Source organism: Octopus bimaculoides, chromosome 2 (assembly GCF_046866305.1).
Source record: "Octopus bimaculoides isolate indiv1 chromosome 2, ASM4686630v1, whole genome shotgun sequence".
NCBI lineage: Eukaryota > Metazoa > Mollusca > Cephalopoda > Octopoda > Octopodidae > Octopus > Octopus bimaculoides.
The window spans coordinates 7,697,513-7,717,383 of record NC_142929.1 but is presented as its reverse complement, the minus strand read 5'-3'; the positions used below and the strand labels follow the sequence as shown (position 1 = coordinate 7,717,383).

Genomic DNA, 19,871 nt, shown 5'->3' with positions numbered 1-19,871 from the left:
CTAAACCCTTGAAAAACTTTCCTGTAGCATTTTGCTTAACTGGTTCATTAGTGAATATAAAATTTTATGTTCTTTCTTTGTACCTCTAATTTATTTTGTGATAATGAAATCATGCTCTATCCTCTCTGAACCACTTATACCACTCCTCCTTGCTCTTTCACCATCTATTTCTCTCTGACTCTGTCTTTCTCTTCAACTGAAGTAGTCAAGTATCTCCTCGATAGTTACCTATTTCTATCCCTCTATTATACTCTAACCTCTCACCTGGCACAAAGCCACTTGCACTGGTTCAACTTCCTCTCACAGCTGAGAGGTCTTTGCCTGACAAGTTGCTTGGTAACCCCTCTGGTGTTGATGCCACAAAAAAAAGCACTCACTATATTCAGTAAAGTAGTTTAGTTTGGAAGTCCATCCAGCAATACAAACCATGCCAAAGCAGACTATGGAACCTGGTACAGCTCTCCAGCCTTGCCAGCCCCTGTCAAACCCTTCAACCTATGGAAGACATATGTTAAATGATGATGAGTATAGTTTTAGGTGTGTTTAATTTTTTTATGTTCCTGATTTTTTTTGCTGTATATGTACATCATCATCATCATCATCATTTAACGTCTGCTTTCCCTGCTGGCATGGGTTGGATGGCTTGACAGGAGCTGGTAAGGCTGAGAGCTGCACAAGGCTGCAGTTATTTATTTTGGCATGGTTTCTATGACTGGATGCCCTTCTTAATGCCAGTCACTTTACAAAGTGTACTGTGTGCTTTTTATGTAGCACCAGCATCAGTGCTTTTAACGTGGCACCAACACCAGTGCTTCTTAAGTGACACCAGCACCAATGCTTTTTTACATGGTGCCAACACAGGTACTTTCCATGTGGTGCCAACATGGGTGCTCTTTATGTGGTACCAGCACCTGTGGGGTCACCAAGTAGTTTGCAAGACAAGGACCTCTCAGCTGTGAAGGGGAGGTGAACTGAGAGAAGTGGCTGTGTCCCAGGCAAGAGGTTGGAGTATGATAGAGGGAACGGAGAGGGGTAGCTGTCTTACTACAGAGGAGATACTTGGCTACTCCAGCTGGTCAAGGACTATGTTTCACAATATCTTCTATGTAAAGATAATCTTGTTAACATATAATTTAAGTTTCCTGGACGCTTATATTTTTAATGTGTTACAAATCTAATTATTCTTTTGTGTTTTTACAGGATGTACTTATAATTCGTGGAGTAACTGGGGAGAATGTAGTAAAAGTTGTGATATTGGTAACCGTATTCGTATCAGAGAACGTTTTAAAGGAAAAGGAAATGAACCATGTAACATGCCTTTAGAACAATCAAGTGACTGCAATTTTGACCCTTGCAAAGGTAACTATTATTAAAAACAGGTGTTAAATGAATGCTTAAAATAGCTATGCATAGGCACGGGAGTGGTTGTGTGGTAAGTAGCTTGCTTACCAACCACCTACTTCCGGGTTTGGTCCCACTGCATGGCACCTTGGGCAAGTGTCTTCTACTAAAGCCTTGTGAATTGATTTGTAGACGGAAATTGAAAGAAGCCCATCATGTATGTATGTGTAGTGAAACTACCTATCATCACTAGATACAAAACTACTATCGCCATTACATACAATCTTCTCATTTAAATATAAATAAATGCGAGCGTAGTAGAGAACCCATACCTTGTCATCACGTGACTGATCATTATTCGAATCAGCAACTTCTTCGAACCGTTCCCGCCAGAACGCAAACTGACCAATCACGGCCCCTAATAAGGTCACGTGATAGAGTATATTTCTACCATCTGGTGAGCCAATAGTTTGTTATAAATAGCTTTAACTCGGCAGCCAAATTCGTCTCGGTCCAGTTTCTCTTTGAGAACTGTTCCGTGTACCACACGACAGCAGCAGCAGCCAGCGACCACTTCAGCAGCTTCGTCCAGCCACGATGACCTCCGCCGTCGCCATATCAGCAACAAAAGTCTACGACTACTAACCAGCACCTACCAAGCAGCCTCTACGCTACCAGCGTCAACACGATTTACTATGTACACCAAACCAAACCTCCGCGGCACATCTCTCTCTTCGATTCTGTTAGGTGACTCAGCTTCACCACGGTAAATAAACAGACAAGAAATTCTCAGCCAGCGACGAACATCTGTATAACAAGAATCTCGGCCCGGCATCGATGCCACGACATCACAACTAGTGATCAGCACTGCCACACTCAGCCTCTCCTCACTTTCACATACAGAACTTTTCCTATAGTGTACTAACGATCTGGTATAATTGCTCACGTGTCATTTACTGACTCTTTCTATCTGCTGTAATAACTCACACATGTATCACTCACATACACACTTTTCTTTGTATGACGGCCTGTCTTTGATTATGTTCTTATATGTCGCATTCACACTCTCACACAGACATACATCTTTAACGCTACAATAAATATATCTGTTATTCATCTAATACGGTTGTGGTCTTTCAATACTGGTCATCTATGTTATCGTCGCATAACATATCATGTATATCATCCATCAATATATATTTGTATGTTCGACCGTGTGACACGTTCAAATAAAAGGAGTCCTCCGTTTTTTTTCATTCGTCACCATTTCTCCTTTTATGAGTTCACACGGTTGTCCCTTACAATTGGTGCCCCCGACGTCGGTCGTCCCTTACAACTGGTGACCCCCGACGTTGATTCGTTCATACAGCTCTTCTGATCTGTACAGCCAATGCGAGCATGTTCACACAGTCGTCCCTTACAATTGGTGACCCCGACGTCGGTCGTCCCATACAATTGGTGACCCCTGACGTTGATTCGTCCATACAGTCCTTCTGATCTGTACAGCCCAACTTGAAAAGTTCACATAACTTTCCCAAAAATGGTGACTAAATACCAGTAATAGACCAACCGTTCTATCAGTCTTTTTCACTACAATTTTTTTTATGTATGTATATATATATATATGTATGTATATATATCGTGCCTGTGGCACGTAAAAGCACCCACTACACTCTCTGAGTGGTTGGCGTTAGGAAGGGCATCCAGCTGTAGAAACTCTGCCAAATCAGATTGGAGCGTGGTGTAGCCATCCGGTTTCACCAGTCCTCAGTCAAATCGTCCAACCCATGCTAGCATGGAAAGCGGACATTAAACGACGACGATGATGATGATGATGATGATGATGTTTGTGTGTGTATATGTTTGTGTGTCTGTGTTTGTCCCCCCAACATCACTTGACAACCAATGCTGGTGTGTTTACGTCCCCGTAACTTAGCTGTTTGGTAAAAAGAGACCCATAGAATAAGTACTAGGCTTACAAAAAATAAGTCTTGGGGTCAGTTTGTTTGACTAAAGGCGGTGCTCCAGCATGGCCGCAGTCAGACGACTGAAACAAGTAAAAGAGTTAAGAGTTATAGTATATTTAGGGTCTGGTTCACATAAGATTAGCATACATCATGTAAAAAGAGTTTTAAATAGGTTTTATGAATACTCAAAAATCATTTCAGTAACTGGTAACTACAACATTGAAAACACTGCAATTTGTCTTTCTGTTGGGACCTGTAAAAGTTATGAATGAAAACTCTCTTCTTGGAGTAAAATTTAAAATAAAACCATTATTTAATCCTAACTGACTTCTGTATGGTGATACATGTTATTTAATCAATGAAAGGGCAGTAGGTTTGTAGAAGTGTGAAAAACAGTGGGTTAGGAAAAATACCAAGCTGTATTTAGTTGTCTTTCTGCATTAAGGGTCCTTTTTGTGCCTTAAGTCTATGGAATAGTGATGAAAGGATTAATGAGCTCTCATATGAAGGCTGCCTTTTTTAGTCCCTTCACTGTAGCCAATTCTGTGTGTGTGTAAAAGTTTGGGAGAGAAGAAACAAGCCCTGTTCTTGACTGGTGCTTTATTTATTTATATCGAGGGTATTATAGAAAAGTTGATATCAGTGAGATTTGAACTCATAGTATAGAGAACCAGAATGATTATTGAGGCATTCTGACCAGTGTTCTGATGATTCTACTTTCCACCATCTTACATTGATTTCAATTCACTTTAGTATTGCTTTGTCTTCTCTTACAAGAAAGTTAAAATTCCATATACTGCTTGGGTTGATCCAGTTACCTATACTCTCCTTCTCCGTATAAAAAGACTGTAACCTTATGCCAATATAATAAACCATTACAAAAAATGTATCTTTAGCTAGACACAGTTGCAACTGGAAGACCTACTTCATCAAATCATTATTTCATTGACGGTCAGTGGCGAGCTGGCTGAATTGTTAAATGCTTAGTAGTGTTTTTTGCCCATCATTATTATGTTCGGAGTTCAAATTCCGCCATGGTCGACTTTGCTTTTCATCCTTTCGGGGTTGATAAATTAAGTACCAGTGAAACACTGGGGTTGATGTAATCAACTAATCCCTGCCTCCAAAATGGCTGCCCTTGTAGCAAAATTTGAATCCTATTTTAAAAATGGTGGTGAGCTGGCAGAATCATTAGGACACTGGGCAAAATGTTTAGTGGTATTTCGCCTGTCGCTACTTTCTGAATTCAAATTCTGCCGAGGCTGAGTTTGCCTTTCATCCTTTCGGGGTTGATAAATTAAGTACTAGTTGAGTAATGGGGTCGATGTAATTGACTTACCCCCTCCCCACAAAATTCAGGCCTTGTGCCTTTAGTAGAAAGGATTATTTCAGTGAAGGTTTAAAATTAGTTTCAGCTTTGATCCTAATAAATATTGTCCAATTTTCTTTTTTTTGTAAATTTTGTTATTACGATAGTTATTTCTTGTAATATATATATACCTATATATCTTTAATTAGGTAAACCATCTTGGTCTACTTGGAATTCGTGGAGTGAGTGCTCTGCCACTTGTGGTGTTGGTTCTCAAAAACGGCAAAGAATTTGCAATTATGGTTTGTTAAATGAAGACTGTATTGGGGAAGCAGTTCAACTCCAAGCATGTGTGACAGCTATGTGTGAAGGCAATGGTAATGTTCCTTGTTTTATGAAGTTTGTAATCAAATTTCAATTTTATTTTGAAATTTCATTAATAATTTCTATTAATTATGATTTTAAACCTTTACCATTCAGGTTTCCTGTTAAATGTAATGCTTTTCTATTCACATTATCTTGTAGCTTTGAGATTTCAATGATGTGATTGTTTATTTTCAGAATGATATTAGGGCAGATGTGAGAAACTGGATTTAGCCCATTGGAACATAGAATGGGTAGAATATTTTGGCTGGATATGGCTGCTTTAAATGCTAACGGGTTGTGGGTTGATTAATTTGTTGGGACAGTACTTTTTATAGGGAATATCCTTGTTACTTATAACCACTCATTTGTGTAGTAGGAGAGATACTCTCAGTCAGGGAAGCTGGTGCAAACATAATTACAGCAGATTTATTCAGAGACACAACACTATGATAGCAATAAGATCTGAGAGTTATATAGAATCAATAGTCCAACAACTTTAAAATAACTTACTTGATTGGCATTTTATTTATTGATCCATTGTGGATGAAAATAAAGTCAACCTCAGTTATTTGGCTATCTTGTTTTTCTTGCTGTATAAAATTCAAATGGTATATATATATATATATATATATATATATATGATGTTCCAAGACAGGAATTACATTTTAAAATGTTTAAAGTGATATTTTATACTTTTATGTATTATTTTGTATACTTTATGAATCATATTTGTGAACAGAATGGTCACAAATGTTTAACTAAATCATAGCATAATCCATTATAACTGTTATAAGGTGCAATAATGGACTATGCTTTGGGTAGAGTCTAAGAATTAGAAGGCCTTGCTAAAGTAGGTGAGTAAAAAATAAGTAAAAATGCATAACGCAGGTAGAACATATAGATCTAAGGTTAAAGAAAAGAAAAGAAAAGAAATTGAAAATGCAATGTCTGCAAGAGGTGGTAACTTCCTTCTGGTGGTTCAGAAAACTGGAAATTTCCCTTTAAAAATCTCACTAGATTCTTTACTACAGAAATTGCATTGAGCTTGATTACCTTGATATGGTCACCTTGATATGACTATTATAAAAACAGGAAGTTAAACCTTAAAAATGTCACACTTATGTAATGTATGCATCCTACTATTGCTGTTGCAGTGAATGGTATGGCTAGAATAAGAATTACATTTTCTATTAGGATCATAGGAGGTGCTGTGAATGATAATTGCTAAGCTTGACATTCATATGTTTAACCTTATAACACATATTAGGCATAAGACAGTTATTTGATCTATCTGATCCCATATTTTTCTGGCTTCAGAGGAAAATTTAAAGTATATTTGGACTATTTATATCCTTAACTAGGGAGCTGTCCCTGTCCAAACTGCCTGGGACCGTTGTTCTCCAATTGGGCTTGAGACAATTCTTACTGAAATCCAGTGCATGCTAGAACTTATGGTGAATAGCATTATAACCACCGTTTTCAAAGGTGTTATTTTCTATGTAATTAAGAAGTACATTTTGTGTTGCTGTTGTTAATGTTATTCATGTTTGTATTGAACCATGTTAATTTTTGTTAATAACGATTTAAAAATGTGCTGTTAGTATTTTAAAAACGTGTTCTTGGTTTTTGTATTTGCATCATGTTAAGGTATTTTTGTTGTTTGTTCATTGTTACTGTTTAGAAGAGATTGTCATCAAAGGGAAATAATGCTGTGGTTTCTTGCAGATGAAGTGACTCCATGATGGTTTCATAATGATGTAAAATAATAGGTCTTATTTAATGAATTAAGTGAATAAAATACAATAATTTTAAAGAAACAAAGACAATATCATATTTATATATTTATTTTGCAAAATTCCTAATGTGGAATCGTCTGTTGAAACAAATAGTTATATTTTGGGACGGTCATTTTTTTTTTTGCCAAATAAACACACACACTTTATATTCGTTCTTAACTTCAGCTTTATTATTATTCTTTGTGTCTTTTGTCTTGAATCTTTTGTCACACATCCTGTGACTTCTTCACCAACTCTCCATCCCACATTTCTTATTTTGAAATTTATAAACTGTAATAGTTTTAAAGTAAAGGAGTAATCAATAATAATTAATGTTAATTGTAAATTTACTCAGTTTTCTCTTAAATTCTCAAACATATATACATGTATGTATAAATGAGTAAATGAATGAAAGAAGCCCCTTTGTGTGAATGTGTATGTGTTCTGGAATAAGTTTGTATTCCGATGTATTTGCCATGTATTTGCAAGCAATGGCATCCTGACAGTATTGTTTGATTGCAGTACTCTGTGAAAGATACCCAAGCTTCTCCATTTGTTTTGATATGTTGTATGATGTTTGTAAATAAAAAGTTGTTTGCTTCCAGTTCTATTTGTTGTTTGATAGACTGAATGTTTATTACCTCGCTTGGAAACGTGAGGGTTGGCGACAGAAAGGGCAAGCATACATATTTAAATTCTTTGTCTTGGTTTTTTATTGTATGTAGAGTTCAATAAAAATTTTAAGATTGATTCTTTTCAGTATATTCATATATATATATATATATATATATATATATTTTTTTTTTTTTTAAATTTTAGAAACTTGTAAAGATGGAAAAGTTTGGTCTGATTGTGCAAATGCTTGTCCAATGACATGCATGGAGCACAAAATTGGGGAAAATATATGCCAGCAGTCTGACACTTGTATACCTGGATGTAGATGTCCTTCTGGATTCCTTGAAGAAAATGGTCACTGTGTTGAGATTAGCAAGTGTTTCTGTCATGACAAAGATGGAACATCAATTCTGGAAAACTTTGAAGCAAAGTCTCAATTCTCTTGTCAGAAATGGTAGGAATTTGGACACATTTTTTCTATTTACTAATTTATTAATTTTTGTTTGAATTTTTGTTAAAATAGTTTGAAATTAATGCTCCAATTGATATTACTAACTTTAAATTTTGTATTTAATGTTTTAGCTTTTGTTCTAATGGTACCATTGAATGCCTCAACATAACGAAGAACTGTAAGTAAAATGATTATTGTTTTGTTTTGTTTGTATTTGCATGAATAAATATATGCTAAATTTTTAATATTCATTTACAATTTTTATTTGAGAAGTGGAGAATTAAAAGAAGTTCGCATTTGTGTTGGTGTATCTGTGTTTTTTTGCATGCTGATTATTTTCGGGTTTAAGATTTGATTCTAACCTGTTGGTGAGAAGTCAATTGGGAATAGACTTTTGACAGAGAAGTCAATTGAAAATATTTCTGTGCATTTTGACACTTAAAAGTAGTTTGTAAAAAAAAAAATTGTGTGCTTGGTAATGCTCATGTTCTCCTAAATACTCTCTTAACTGTCAATGGTATTTATCAGATAAATAATAAGAGACTGGTATCTTTTTAAGCATTGTTTATGAGAAAATAGGCAAAAGCAGTGGTTCTTGATGTTTTCTTTTATAAGGGTCCCCACTGCCTTCTTTAATTGCATTTGCTCAAGTTTCTGAAAGACCTGTCTATTGAATAACACTTCTTGGTTTAACCCCTTTGTTACCATATTTCTATTGAGATGCTTTTGTGTTTCTTTCAATTCAATCAATTTTAAATATAACAAAGAATTTAGTAAAATAACTTAGTTATCATTAAGCTATTGTTAGGAACATGAATTGCAAGTAAGGTTTGTTGGTATCAAAAAGGTTAATGAAACTATTGAAACTGCTTTGTTGAAACTTTATTCTAAATTTCAGGTGAAATGGCAAACAGTTTTAAATATAAATTGGGTTTTATATATTGTTTGAAAGAATTATATTATTCTCACAGATTTAGAAACTACTTTGAAAATATTTCATATCTCTGTTTTTAACAGAAGTGAAAAAAAAAAAATTAACACACACACTGGTGTATATTTTCATGCATATATTATATCATGTTGGGTGTTGTTATACATCATTGGTTATAAGGCACTTCACCTTTAGCTTTTGAACGATGCCACTTTGCTGGATCAGAAGGCTATTTCATCAGTGTTACCCATTTACAGCTGAGCAGACAGGAACAATGAAATGAAGTGTTTTGCTCAAGAATACAATGTGCCACCTGGTCTGGGAATGTTTTTGTGATTGTATATGTATATAAATACATGAGTGTATTTATATACATATATTATATTAATATATATTGTGCTGGTGGCATGTAAAAAACACCATTCGAGTGTGGCCAATGTCAGTACCACCTGACTGGCACGTAAAAAGCTCCATTCAAGCATGGCCAATGCCAGTGCTACCTGACTGGCTCCCATACTGGTGTCATGTACAAAGCACCCACTACATTCTAGGAGTGGTTGGGCATCCAGCTGTAGAAACCTTGCCAAATCAGATTGGAGCCCGGTTCAGCCTCCTGGCTTGCCAGTCCTTAGTCAAACCATCCAACCCATGTCAGCATGGAAAGTGGATATTAAAGGATGGTGATGATGATGATATACATATACACACATATATATATTTTATTAATTAAGTAACGTGAAGATGGATTTGATATTAATCTTTATTCTGTACAATGTTCGTTTCAACCTGTCCTGCTATTGTCGTTTATGTATGGGACTCTGTTCAACGTGTTGTGTTGCATTGATTTTGCAGTCTGGATTCTCATCAGGTACATCAATAAAGTTATATCTCATTAAAGATCTTGAGTGTCAGCTGCCATGTTGTTATATGCCCATCTAGTTAGGGAATGAATAAAATGCAAACAAGACTGCAGAAACGCAAAAACATTCAGATATGAATGTGGAAATCTAGCATTCCTATTTAGATAAAATGACCTAATCAGTCTTCGCTTTCATAACTGCCTAGAGGAAAAAGAAAGTAGAAGATGAAAAGAAGAAAAAATAGGAAAAACAGGAAAATAAAAACTTAAACAGTTTTGTGTATATACATATACATAGTGACAGACAGACAGACAGCTACACACACACACACACACACACACACACACACACACACACACAAACACACAGATATATTAAAGTTTAATACCAAATCCATCTTCTTGTGACTTAATTAATAAAATTACCCTAACTGTCACTGCAGAGTTCCTGAAGTAGATCCAACAGAAGTGTACCATGACTGTGGAAGACAGGAGGTAGCCTAAACCAGGGGTTTTCAAACTGTGGTCCGCGGGCCACAGGGGGTCCGCAAGGACAAGACAGGGGGTCCGTGGACAGCAAATACTTTTTATGGGCAATTTGATTTTATATATGTTTTTTAATCGAAATCTTTTAATTGACCATAAACCTATTTGTTAAATACTGTTAAATAAATAAATGTAAAAATATATGTTATTTTAAGCAAATATTTATGTATAAATTTCATAAGCGTTCATAAGGTAAAGCCTGAAATATAAAGGGGTTCGCAAGTCAAAAAGTTTGAAAACCCCTGGCCTAAACTGTGCTGGTGCTCTACTCAACATTTAAACACACTAATAGACGTATACCTATTAGTCTAATATATTAATTATTTATGTATATATATGTTATTAGGTTGTAAATATGCTGAATGGACAAGCTGGGGATCCTGCAGTCAGACATGTGGAGTAGGTGTGAAGCATCGATACAGGTGAGGTTCAAGTTTGACTAATTTTAATTTTAGATTAACTTGAGGAGCACTAAATAATTAATCTTACCTGAGTGTGAAATTAAGTCTGGACATTATTTAGAGATAAATACATTTTAGAATGATGCTTTGAAATACAAGAAATATGGATTGTATTCTTTTCCAATTTCAGAAAATTGTTAACTTCAGGAAATAGATGCAGTAGTGAATATTTAATTCAAAATGAAACATGTACCTTGGGAAATTGTCCGTTTGATTGCATAGTAAATGATCTTGGCTATAATAATGATGACATCATCCGGGAATCTGCCTGCGAGATTTGGTAAGAAAATTGAAAATTCATGTAAATTGTTTAACTCTTTAACATTTAAACTGGTCATATCTGGCTCAAATATTCTTCCTGTTTTATGTTCAAACCAATCAGATCTGTCATTTCACACTTGTCCTACAATGTCCTCCCCAAAAATAAATCAGTCACATCACTGAAATCGCAAATCTATGAGATAATGCATAATTAATTCAAACCAATATGAATAAATGTTACAGTTGACAATAATCTGAATGCTAAAAGGTTAATCTTTATATATATATTTTGAATATTATTTTAATGAAAGTGTTAATTGAGGTATAAGCATTAAGTTTGTAAAGGTTAATTGATGCTTTTTGTTTGGTTGAAACTATTCTCTTATTCTTTTGTACTGGGAAATCTACCCATCAACGATGGAGGCATAACATGAGGGAGAGAAGTCATAACAGCAATATGCATTGAGAAATGTGTAAATGGACTTGATAAATTATTGGGTGATGTCTTAGAGAAATCACATTATTGTTGGTGATACAGCATTCTATTGTCGCTATATGATGTGTTTGTGACCAGATGACATGTGATGATGATTCACTACCAAACTTCAATTTTGGAGAGTGAATTCAGCATTTACAGTCATTTTCCAACCCTACAAATTCTTTTACCTCTAAGCATAGTCTCACAGTTTACATTTGTGACAACCTGCCAGTCTCTCCTACCCATGTATGAAAGACTGGCAGGTTGTCACTCCTGACACTCCTTTTTCCATTCAAATTCATATTTGCATTTTCTTTATCACTTTCATTTGTCTCAGAACTGCTCTATTATAAATCTTCTCAACAAGTTTTGACACTGTTCTTTCTCTCCACCCTTCATTCATTGTATTTGTATTTGGTGATTTTAATTTGATTATTCAGCATCGCTTAAACATTCTCCAGGTACTGATGCTGCTGGTATCAACGTCTTCAATTTTCCTGTTTCTCAGAGACTCACTTAAACAGTTGACCTCATTTGCTTTCCTGATTGTGATGGTCTAACTCCAACTTTACTGATTTTTTCTGTCCTCCAATCCTGCTATCTGTAAGACTTCCTCCTTGTCTCCACTTGGTAATTCCGATTATGGCATTGTATGGCTGGATATTGCTCTTAGCAAGAAGTTAGTTGATGTTCCCCCTTTTTACAGAACGTTGTCCAGCTCTGAATGGTGTTACTTGACAGCTTCAGAGATTTCCTCCAAGGTCCTCCGTGGAATGAGTTGTTTGAACTCAAGGAGTGTGCGTTTGGGTTTGCTCTGTAGATTCAAGCTGGCATTTTGTTTATCATTCCGTCTTGCAAATTGCAGATGAGGCTTTGCTCTTCTTGGTTCCCTTCTGCATGTTTAGCAGCTCTTCTTCACAAGAATAATTTCTTCCCTGTTCATCAGTGGGAGAAGATTAATGAGAGCAAGCAGAATTCTTGAACTGCTCACAATGAGTACAGGAGAGTCATGAATGTTGCAAAGTTTGTGTACATCCAGTACACTAATGACCATCTTGCTTCACAAAAACTTGAATCTCAGGACTTCTAGGGAATTTACAACAATGTTCTCAACAAGGGTAGATCGTCTGCTCCTTCTCTTTATCATAGGCCAGAAGTTCTTTTGACTTTGAAGGACAGAGCTGAGCTGTTTGCTTGGTAGCTGTCTGCTAATTCTATTGTAGATGACACAGATCATCTGCTGCCTGAGTGAGGACTCTTTCATGTAACAGTGAAAAGGGTTGCAGCTATGATTGTGAAACCGGATCCAACCAGGGTTTCTAGTCCTGGTGTCATACCACTTGTTTTCCAGTGATGTAACCCTGAACTATCCCCACTTCTTTTGGGATTGTTGAACAACTTTTGTCTGGTCGGGAAATATCAGACTTGCACAATTATCATCCTATAAGTCTAGCAGTTGAGGGAACCTGTGGAAGAGGTAGGCCCAGGAAGACCTGGAATGAGGTGGTGAGGCACGACCTTTGAACATTATGCCTCACTGAGGCGATGACTTCTGAACGAGACCTTTGGAAATATGCTGTGCGTGAGAAGACCCGGCAAGCCAAATGAGACCTAAATTGAAGGCCTCAGCCAGCCCACTTATACATACCTTCCTTCATTGGACACTAAACTCCGCTTGCGAAGACCTGTTCAGGCAAGTGAAATGGAAATCGAATTAAATTCGATGACTGGCACCCATGCCAACGTTGTCTCCTTCATTGGAAATGATACTTGGCTTGTGAAGACCTATTGGGGCAAGCGAAAGCGAAACCGTCATGGCACCTGTGCCCGTCATCGCCTTCCTGGCACTTGTGCCAGATGGCACGTGTAAGGAGATTCGAGCGAGATCGTTGCCAGTGCTGCTGAACTGGCTCCTGCGCAGGTGGCACATAAAATACACCATTTTGAGCGTGGTTGTTGCCAGTACCGCCTGACTGGCCTTCGTGCCAGTGGCACGTAAAAGCACCCACTACACTCTCGGAGTGGTTGGCGTTAGGAAGGGCATCCAGCCGGAGAAACTCTGCCAAATCAGATTGGAGCCTGGTGTAGCCATCTGGTTGCACCAGTCCTCAGTCAAATCGTCCAACCCATACTAGCATGGAAAGCGGACGTTAAACAACGATGATGATGATGAAGTCTTCTTCCTGTGGTTATCAATGTCTTTTGTTAAGGTCTATTGTTAAGGTGACTTTGTTCAAACACTTTGACTCTTTCGATCTTTTCCCTGATTTTCAATATAGTTTTCATGCATCTGGGTCTACTGCTAATGTTCTTACTGTCATAGCTAAACATTTCTATCATTCACTTAGCTCTTCTGTTGAAGTTAGGGCTATCTCTTTTGATATTTCAAAGGCGGTTGAGAGTGTGGCATCCTGGTCTAATCTCTAAGCTCAGAAGCCGTCATCTGTCTGGGCCTGTTCTTAACATAAAGTCATTTCTTTCAAATTGACTAATCAAGGTGGTCCTAGATGGCCAGCAGCCGGTTAAAACTAACTGCCTTGACCAAGCTTTCTTTCTTAAGGTGAATGTTTGCATGGTCGTGGAATTGGTTAGCAACTGGCTGGTAACTTTTAATGCTGGCAAGACAAAGCTTTTGGTAATCATTATAGGAAGGGATGATATTCTAGAAAGCTACAGTATCCAACATCTTGGTTTGACTTTGACCAAAAGATCTCTCTTAGAACAAGTATGTTCAGTCTTTCGAGATGTTGACTGCCAAGAAGGGGAGAACTTTCTTCCAGCTTGCAGATTTCTTATCTCTGAAAATATCTTATATCTCTATAAATCCACCAATTGGCTTTGCATTGAATTTTGCTGTCCTTTTGGGAACTCTTCTGGGCGTCCTAACTTGCTTCATCAAATTCCAAATGAAGTTAACATGATAGGTCTTCTTCTTTCTACGAGGTTGGAATCTTTGGTTCATTATTGAAATGTATCTTTGCTGTGTCTTTTTTAGAAGTATTTCCATGGGGGTCACTGCTCTGATGAATTTTCTGGTTTAGTATCCTCTGTTAAGACCTTTAAATACATCACTCATTTCTGCCAGCTCTCCGCCTTTGAGCGGCGAGTTGGCAGAAACGTTAGTGTGCCGGGTGAAATGCTTAGCAATATTTCGTCTGCTGTTACGTTCTGAGTTCAAATTCTGCCAAGGTCGACTTTGCCTTTCATCCTTACGGGGTTGATAAATAAAGTACCAGTTACGCACTGGGGTCAATGTAATCGACTTAATCCCTTTGTCTGTCCATGTTTGTCTCCTCTATGTTTAGCCCCTTATGTGTAATAAAGAAATATATATCACTCATTTCTCTTCCCAAACACATTGTTTCTTTGTTGAGCGTCCTGTTAGTAATAAGTGCTTTTATTCCTCAAACTGCTACTCTATGGAACTCCCCACTATCATCTTGTTTTACCCTGGGCTATAGTATTCATTCCTTTAAACTTTCTGTCAACTGACATATTTTTAATTTGTAGGCCCCTTCTTTTTCTATTTTGGTAAAAAAAAAAGAGCTTTAGAAAGTACTTGTGGCTTGATATGGTGACAATGTTTCCTAACTTTAAATTTGGTTCACATTGTATTTATTTAACTGAGAATAATTTGCACCTAATTTTTTAATACTTCGGTTCTACTCCAATTTTGTTGTAGGAATTGGCTATAAGCAATCTAATTAATGTAATTACATTACTGTTATTAGTTTAATTAACCGTTAAGAACTCATGAATAGGAGACTGAGACTTTTGGAGATATGCTGTGATTGAGAAGACCCAGCAACTAACGTGAGATCGCAGCCGTGGCTGATGCCAGTGTTGCATGTCCGACCCATTTAAGAGGACCCTTGAGGCATCGGGTGATATGATATACTTGAAAAGACCTGGTGAGTCAAGTAAAACCAAAATTGCAGCTGTGGCCAGTGCCCGCTGACTGGCTCATGTTCCGGTGGCATGTAAAATGCATCATCCAAACGTGCTCGATGCCAGTGGAACATGAGCCAGTCAGCGGGCACTGGCCACAGCTGCAATTTTGGTTTTACTTGACTCACCAGGTCTTTTCAAGTATATCATATCAAGTATATCATATCACGGGTGCCAGTGGTACATAAAAGTACTGTCCGAATGTGGCCAATGCCAGTACTCCCTGACTGTCTTCCGTTCTGGTGGTACGTGAAATGCATCATCTGAACGTGGTTGATGCCAGTGTTCCCTGGCTGGCTCCTGTGCCAGGGGCACGTACAAAACACCATTTGAATGTGGTCGATGCCACTTCCGCCTGACTGGCTTCTGTGCCAGTGGCACATAGAAAGTACTATCCAAATGTGATCAATGCCAGGCCTGCCTGACCAGCTCCTGTGCCAGTGGCATGTAAAAAGTGCATCCAGCTGTAGAAGCATTGCCAGATCAGATTGGAGCCTGGTGCAGCCGCTGGCTCTCCAGACCTCAGTCAAACTGTCCAACCCATGCCAGCATGGAAAATGGATGTTAAATGACAATGACAATGATGTCAGTGGGGGTTTGAACTCAATATAAGATGTAGCTAAATACATGGCAGTTAGTCTTACACTTGATCATATCCACCTCTCTCCAAATCTTTCTTGGTCGCAATGGAAATATCAGATTGATTTAACTGTTCTGTATATTCATTTACTCATCTATGAAATCAGTAGAAAAGTAAATTAATATTCTCTTAGAGAATTCAGTTTATGAAGATGTATTGTAAAGATACTATATTTTTAGTCTATGCTGTAGTTACTACTTTGTGTCTTTAAGACATTAATCTCTGTTTGCTTCTGGGGAAATTAGCTGTGAAGTGAATTGTTGTAGCTTGGTATCTTATTGATAGACTAGACTACATTGAATTATTTGATAATCAGTTCTGCAATTCATTGCCAAAAGCTTGATGGTACTAGCAATCATTTAACTCCCATCCATATTTTACTGAATGTGGAAACTAAATATAAATCTATTATTCAACCACAAAATTTCAATCTGAAGCACAAAAATTCTTTAAAAAATATATTTGGTTTTGGCAATCATGGAAAAGAATGAAGCCAAACATCCACTCAGAGAGAGAGAGAGAGAGAGAGAGATAGAGAGAGAAAGAAACTGAGAGAGGTGGGCATGTACCAGGTAAGAGATTGGAGTATGTTGGAAGGTCAGGAATAGATGTCTTACTTCAGAGGATACTTGGCTACCCCAATGGGACAAGAAAGTAGAGGGAGGTGGGGGAAAGAGAGAGACGGTCAGAGAGAGAGAGAGAGAGAGTGTGTGTGTGTATGAGAGAAAGAGAGAGTGAGTGCGTGTGTGTGTGTGAGAGAGAGAGAGAGAGAGGCAGTGAAAGTGAGAGAAGGAGATGGCCTTCTAACTGGAAAGGGGGAGGGGGGCATAAGTGGCACAGAGGGGATAAAGAAGATTTATCTTCTGTCGTTATTTCTGTCTAAGGCATCACTTTTACCTTTGTAGCAGTTGACTATGATGCTGCTACACCAATCGTTGGGTATGACTCCCTTGTGGATTACCTGATTATCTATTTAGTAATTTTAAAAATTATTAAGTTTTTAAATAAGAAAATCTAGCATATGCTTTAATTAATGCTAAATTACTCTCTTAATTTTCTTTTGTAATCAATGTAGTTTCCATTTATTTATTCTAGTATTTGTGAGAATTACAGAGAAATGTGTCGTCCACAACCAAATGCTATTGGTAAGTTAAAACTGTTTTTAATCTTTAGTTAAAAATGATAAAGTAATTTCCACCTGAATTAGATGAATTTTCTGGATAATTTTAATCACATTATTATTGTCACATATAAAAAGATCCTGATTTAAAATATCTCCTATGGTTTTAGTCCATGCTAACTGGACTGAATGGACACAATGGACAGAATGCAGTCGTTCTTGTCAACCTGGAGGATTAAGATCCAGAACCAGATTTTGCTCAAATCCACTGCCTCGTTGTGGAGGAGATAAATGCTCTGGTGATGCAGTTGAAGTGAAGCCTTGTAATGAACAAGAATTTTGTAAGTAGAATGTTTCATATATTTACTTATGTTTTTTTTTATTCTTTTACTTGTTTTCAGTCATTTGACTGTGGCCATGCTGAAGCTCTGCCTTTAGTTGAACAAATCAACCCCAGAACTTATTCTTTGTAAGCCTTGTACTTATTCTATCGGTCAATTTTACTGAACTGCTAAGTTATGGGAACATAAACACACGAACATCGGTTGTCAAGTGATGGTGGGGGACAAACACAGCCACACATATATATGATGGGATTCTTTCAGTTTCCGTCTACCAAATCCACTCCCAAGGCTTTAGTCGGCCCGAGGCTATAGTAGAAGACACTTGCCCAAGGTGCCATGCAATGGGACTGAACATAGAGCCATGTGGTTGGGAAGCAAGCTTCTTATCACACAACCACTCCTGTGCCTGTAATTTACTTATATATATTAAATATTCCCTCACATTTTTTTTCTGAATTAGATTTATTTTGTTTTTATACTCTATCATTAGTAACCATAATTGGTTTGATGTTTGATTTTCTTTTAATGGTCTAGCATACAATGTCTCTTTGTCAACTGATCAAGTAAGCTGATGAGGTCTTATAGAGCAAAACATGATCATAGTTGTCTCTTGCCAGTAAACAAAGATCAGACTTTTCCCCAAGCACATAACTTTGAGAGATCATTTCTTAATTTCTAAAAATTATCGTTCCTTTTCTTTGTTATTCTCTAACAATTATTACTGGTTCCTTTTTTACTTCTTCTCTCCAATTAAGTTGGAAATTTTAGTTAAGATACTTTTGCAAACAATATTCAATACATCATCTCTTAACAACTATGTAAAATAACTAAACTGGTTTGAAGAAACTTTTAAAATTGCCAAATAAGTTAAGATTTGTAAAATTTCATAAATATGAGTTGGTTGTGTTATAAAGCATTTTAATCTGTTTATTTCAAGTTTAAAGTTTTTAGAAATTCCTGAATAATGATTCTGATGTTATTAGTAAAATGTAAATTCTATGCATGTCTGAATTGTGACATTTATATTAATTTTTTTTTTCAAGTTTCATCTAATAATCATTTCTAATTTGAAAACTATTAACATCATTAACTATTATTGCCTACCTTAAGGTTGTACATATACACCATGGTCATTCTGGTCGAGTTGCAGTGCGAGTTGTGGCCCTGGTATTCAAACAAGACAGCGACAGAGCATGGATAAAAACAATTGTGATGTAGACCCAATTAATGAGAGAAAAACTTGTGAAGTACAGCCCTGTGAAGGTATAATTAAGATAATTTTATATTTTTCTCCAATATTTATTTATCTCATGTGATAGGTACAAGAACTAAAATTAAATAAGAAGGGAAACAAATTTATACATTTGTATACGATTATGTTTAAGATATTAAATATGCATTCATAATTCTTGTGACTTACATCTTATAAAGATAATTTGCCAACATAACATGGCAGTCTTGGGTTAGGACAATTGTTGCTGCAATTTAGCCCCAGGAGACATCGTCTCCAGATGGCTATATGACATGATCTGTGTCCTTATTGTTTGAACATGTTGCCATGTTATGTTGGCAAATTATCTTTACTCCAAAGTACTGTTGCTGAATATCTCTCGTGAGATTTACAAATAGTAATTTTCTAATTTACATCTTATAGTTTTCTATCAATAACCCTATCCCCAAGTTTGACATTGAGTTAAAATTAGAAGTAATTATTTATCCTCTACACTAATGTATTTTGAAGAATGTTTCCATCACTCTCATACCAACTGTACAGAATCTCCCTCTTCTAACTAATAAACTCGCCCCATCTCACATTTGCCATTTATTTCGCTTCTAATTCTCCACTGCTAACACACAACAATGTCTCCTTTTTTAACCCCTGGAATTTTCTCTTAAAAAATAAAACTGTAGTGAACCTGACTATTATATTTTCTTTTGCAGCTGCTTGTGGACAATGGTCTAACTGGAGTTCTTGCTCTGGTGATTGCAATTTAGGAACACGATTTCGGCAGTTTATTGTCTATAGCACTGAATCAACTAATTCGCTGTGCAAAACCAAATATGACTTTGTTAAATGCAACTTAGAAAACAAATGCAGTAAGTAGACTGATTTATTGTGTTATTGGCTGTGGTTATTGAAATGTTCACACTATGAATCCCGTTTTATTTGTCAGCTATACTATGTTTCAATTGGCTTCTATCAGTTGTTGTCAGTCTTTTGCTGGGTGAAACTCTTTGCACCTATGTGTCAATGCTGTTGTCATTTTATCTATGCTGGTTGTGCACCTATGTATCTATACTGGCTAACTCGGGGTTGAATGGGGTGCTCTGGTGGTTGAGTGATTAGCCATGGCCATTGCCACCTCAGTACAATTTGAACTCATTATGCAAAAAGTTGAAACAGATACTGCAAGGCATCTCTTCCAACATTTTAATTCTGCTCATCTGCCACTCTGGTA

At 36.7% G+C, this 19,871-nt stretch overlaps 1 protein-coding gene across 1 annotated transcript in view; it reads left to right on the top strand.

Annotated features, from left to right (window-relative positions):
• The window catches only part of LOC106867629 (uncharacterized), a 252,388-nt gene that overhangs the window by 222,328 nt on the left and 10,189 nt on the right, over nucleotides 1-19,871 (top strand). Inside the window, exons 145-154 of the mRNA XM_089340670.1 lie at nucleotides 1,201-1,359; nucleotides 4,827-4,994; nucleotides 7,578-7,827; nucleotides 7,956-8,002; nucleotides 10,507-10,582; nucleotides 10,752-10,901; nucleotides 17,044-17,093; nucleotides 17,239-17,409; nucleotides 18,523-18,675; nucleotides 19,354-19,509. Of these exons, the coding sequence (XP_089196796.1) occupies nucleotides 1,201-1,359; nucleotides 4,827-4,994; nucleotides 7,578-7,827; nucleotides 7,956-8,002; nucleotides 10,507-10,582; nucleotides 10,752-10,901; nucleotides 17,044-17,093; nucleotides 17,239-17,409; nucleotides 18,523-18,675; nucleotides 19,354-19,509 (1,380 nt within the window). The remainder of the gene's footprint in view (nucleotides 1-1,200; nucleotides 1,360-4,826; nucleotides 4,995-7,577; nucleotides 7,828-7,955; nucleotides 8,003-10,506; nucleotides 10,583-10,751; nucleotides 10,902-17,043; nucleotides 17,094-17,238; nucleotides 17,410-18,522; nucleotides 18,676-19,353; nucleotides 19,510-19,871) is intronic.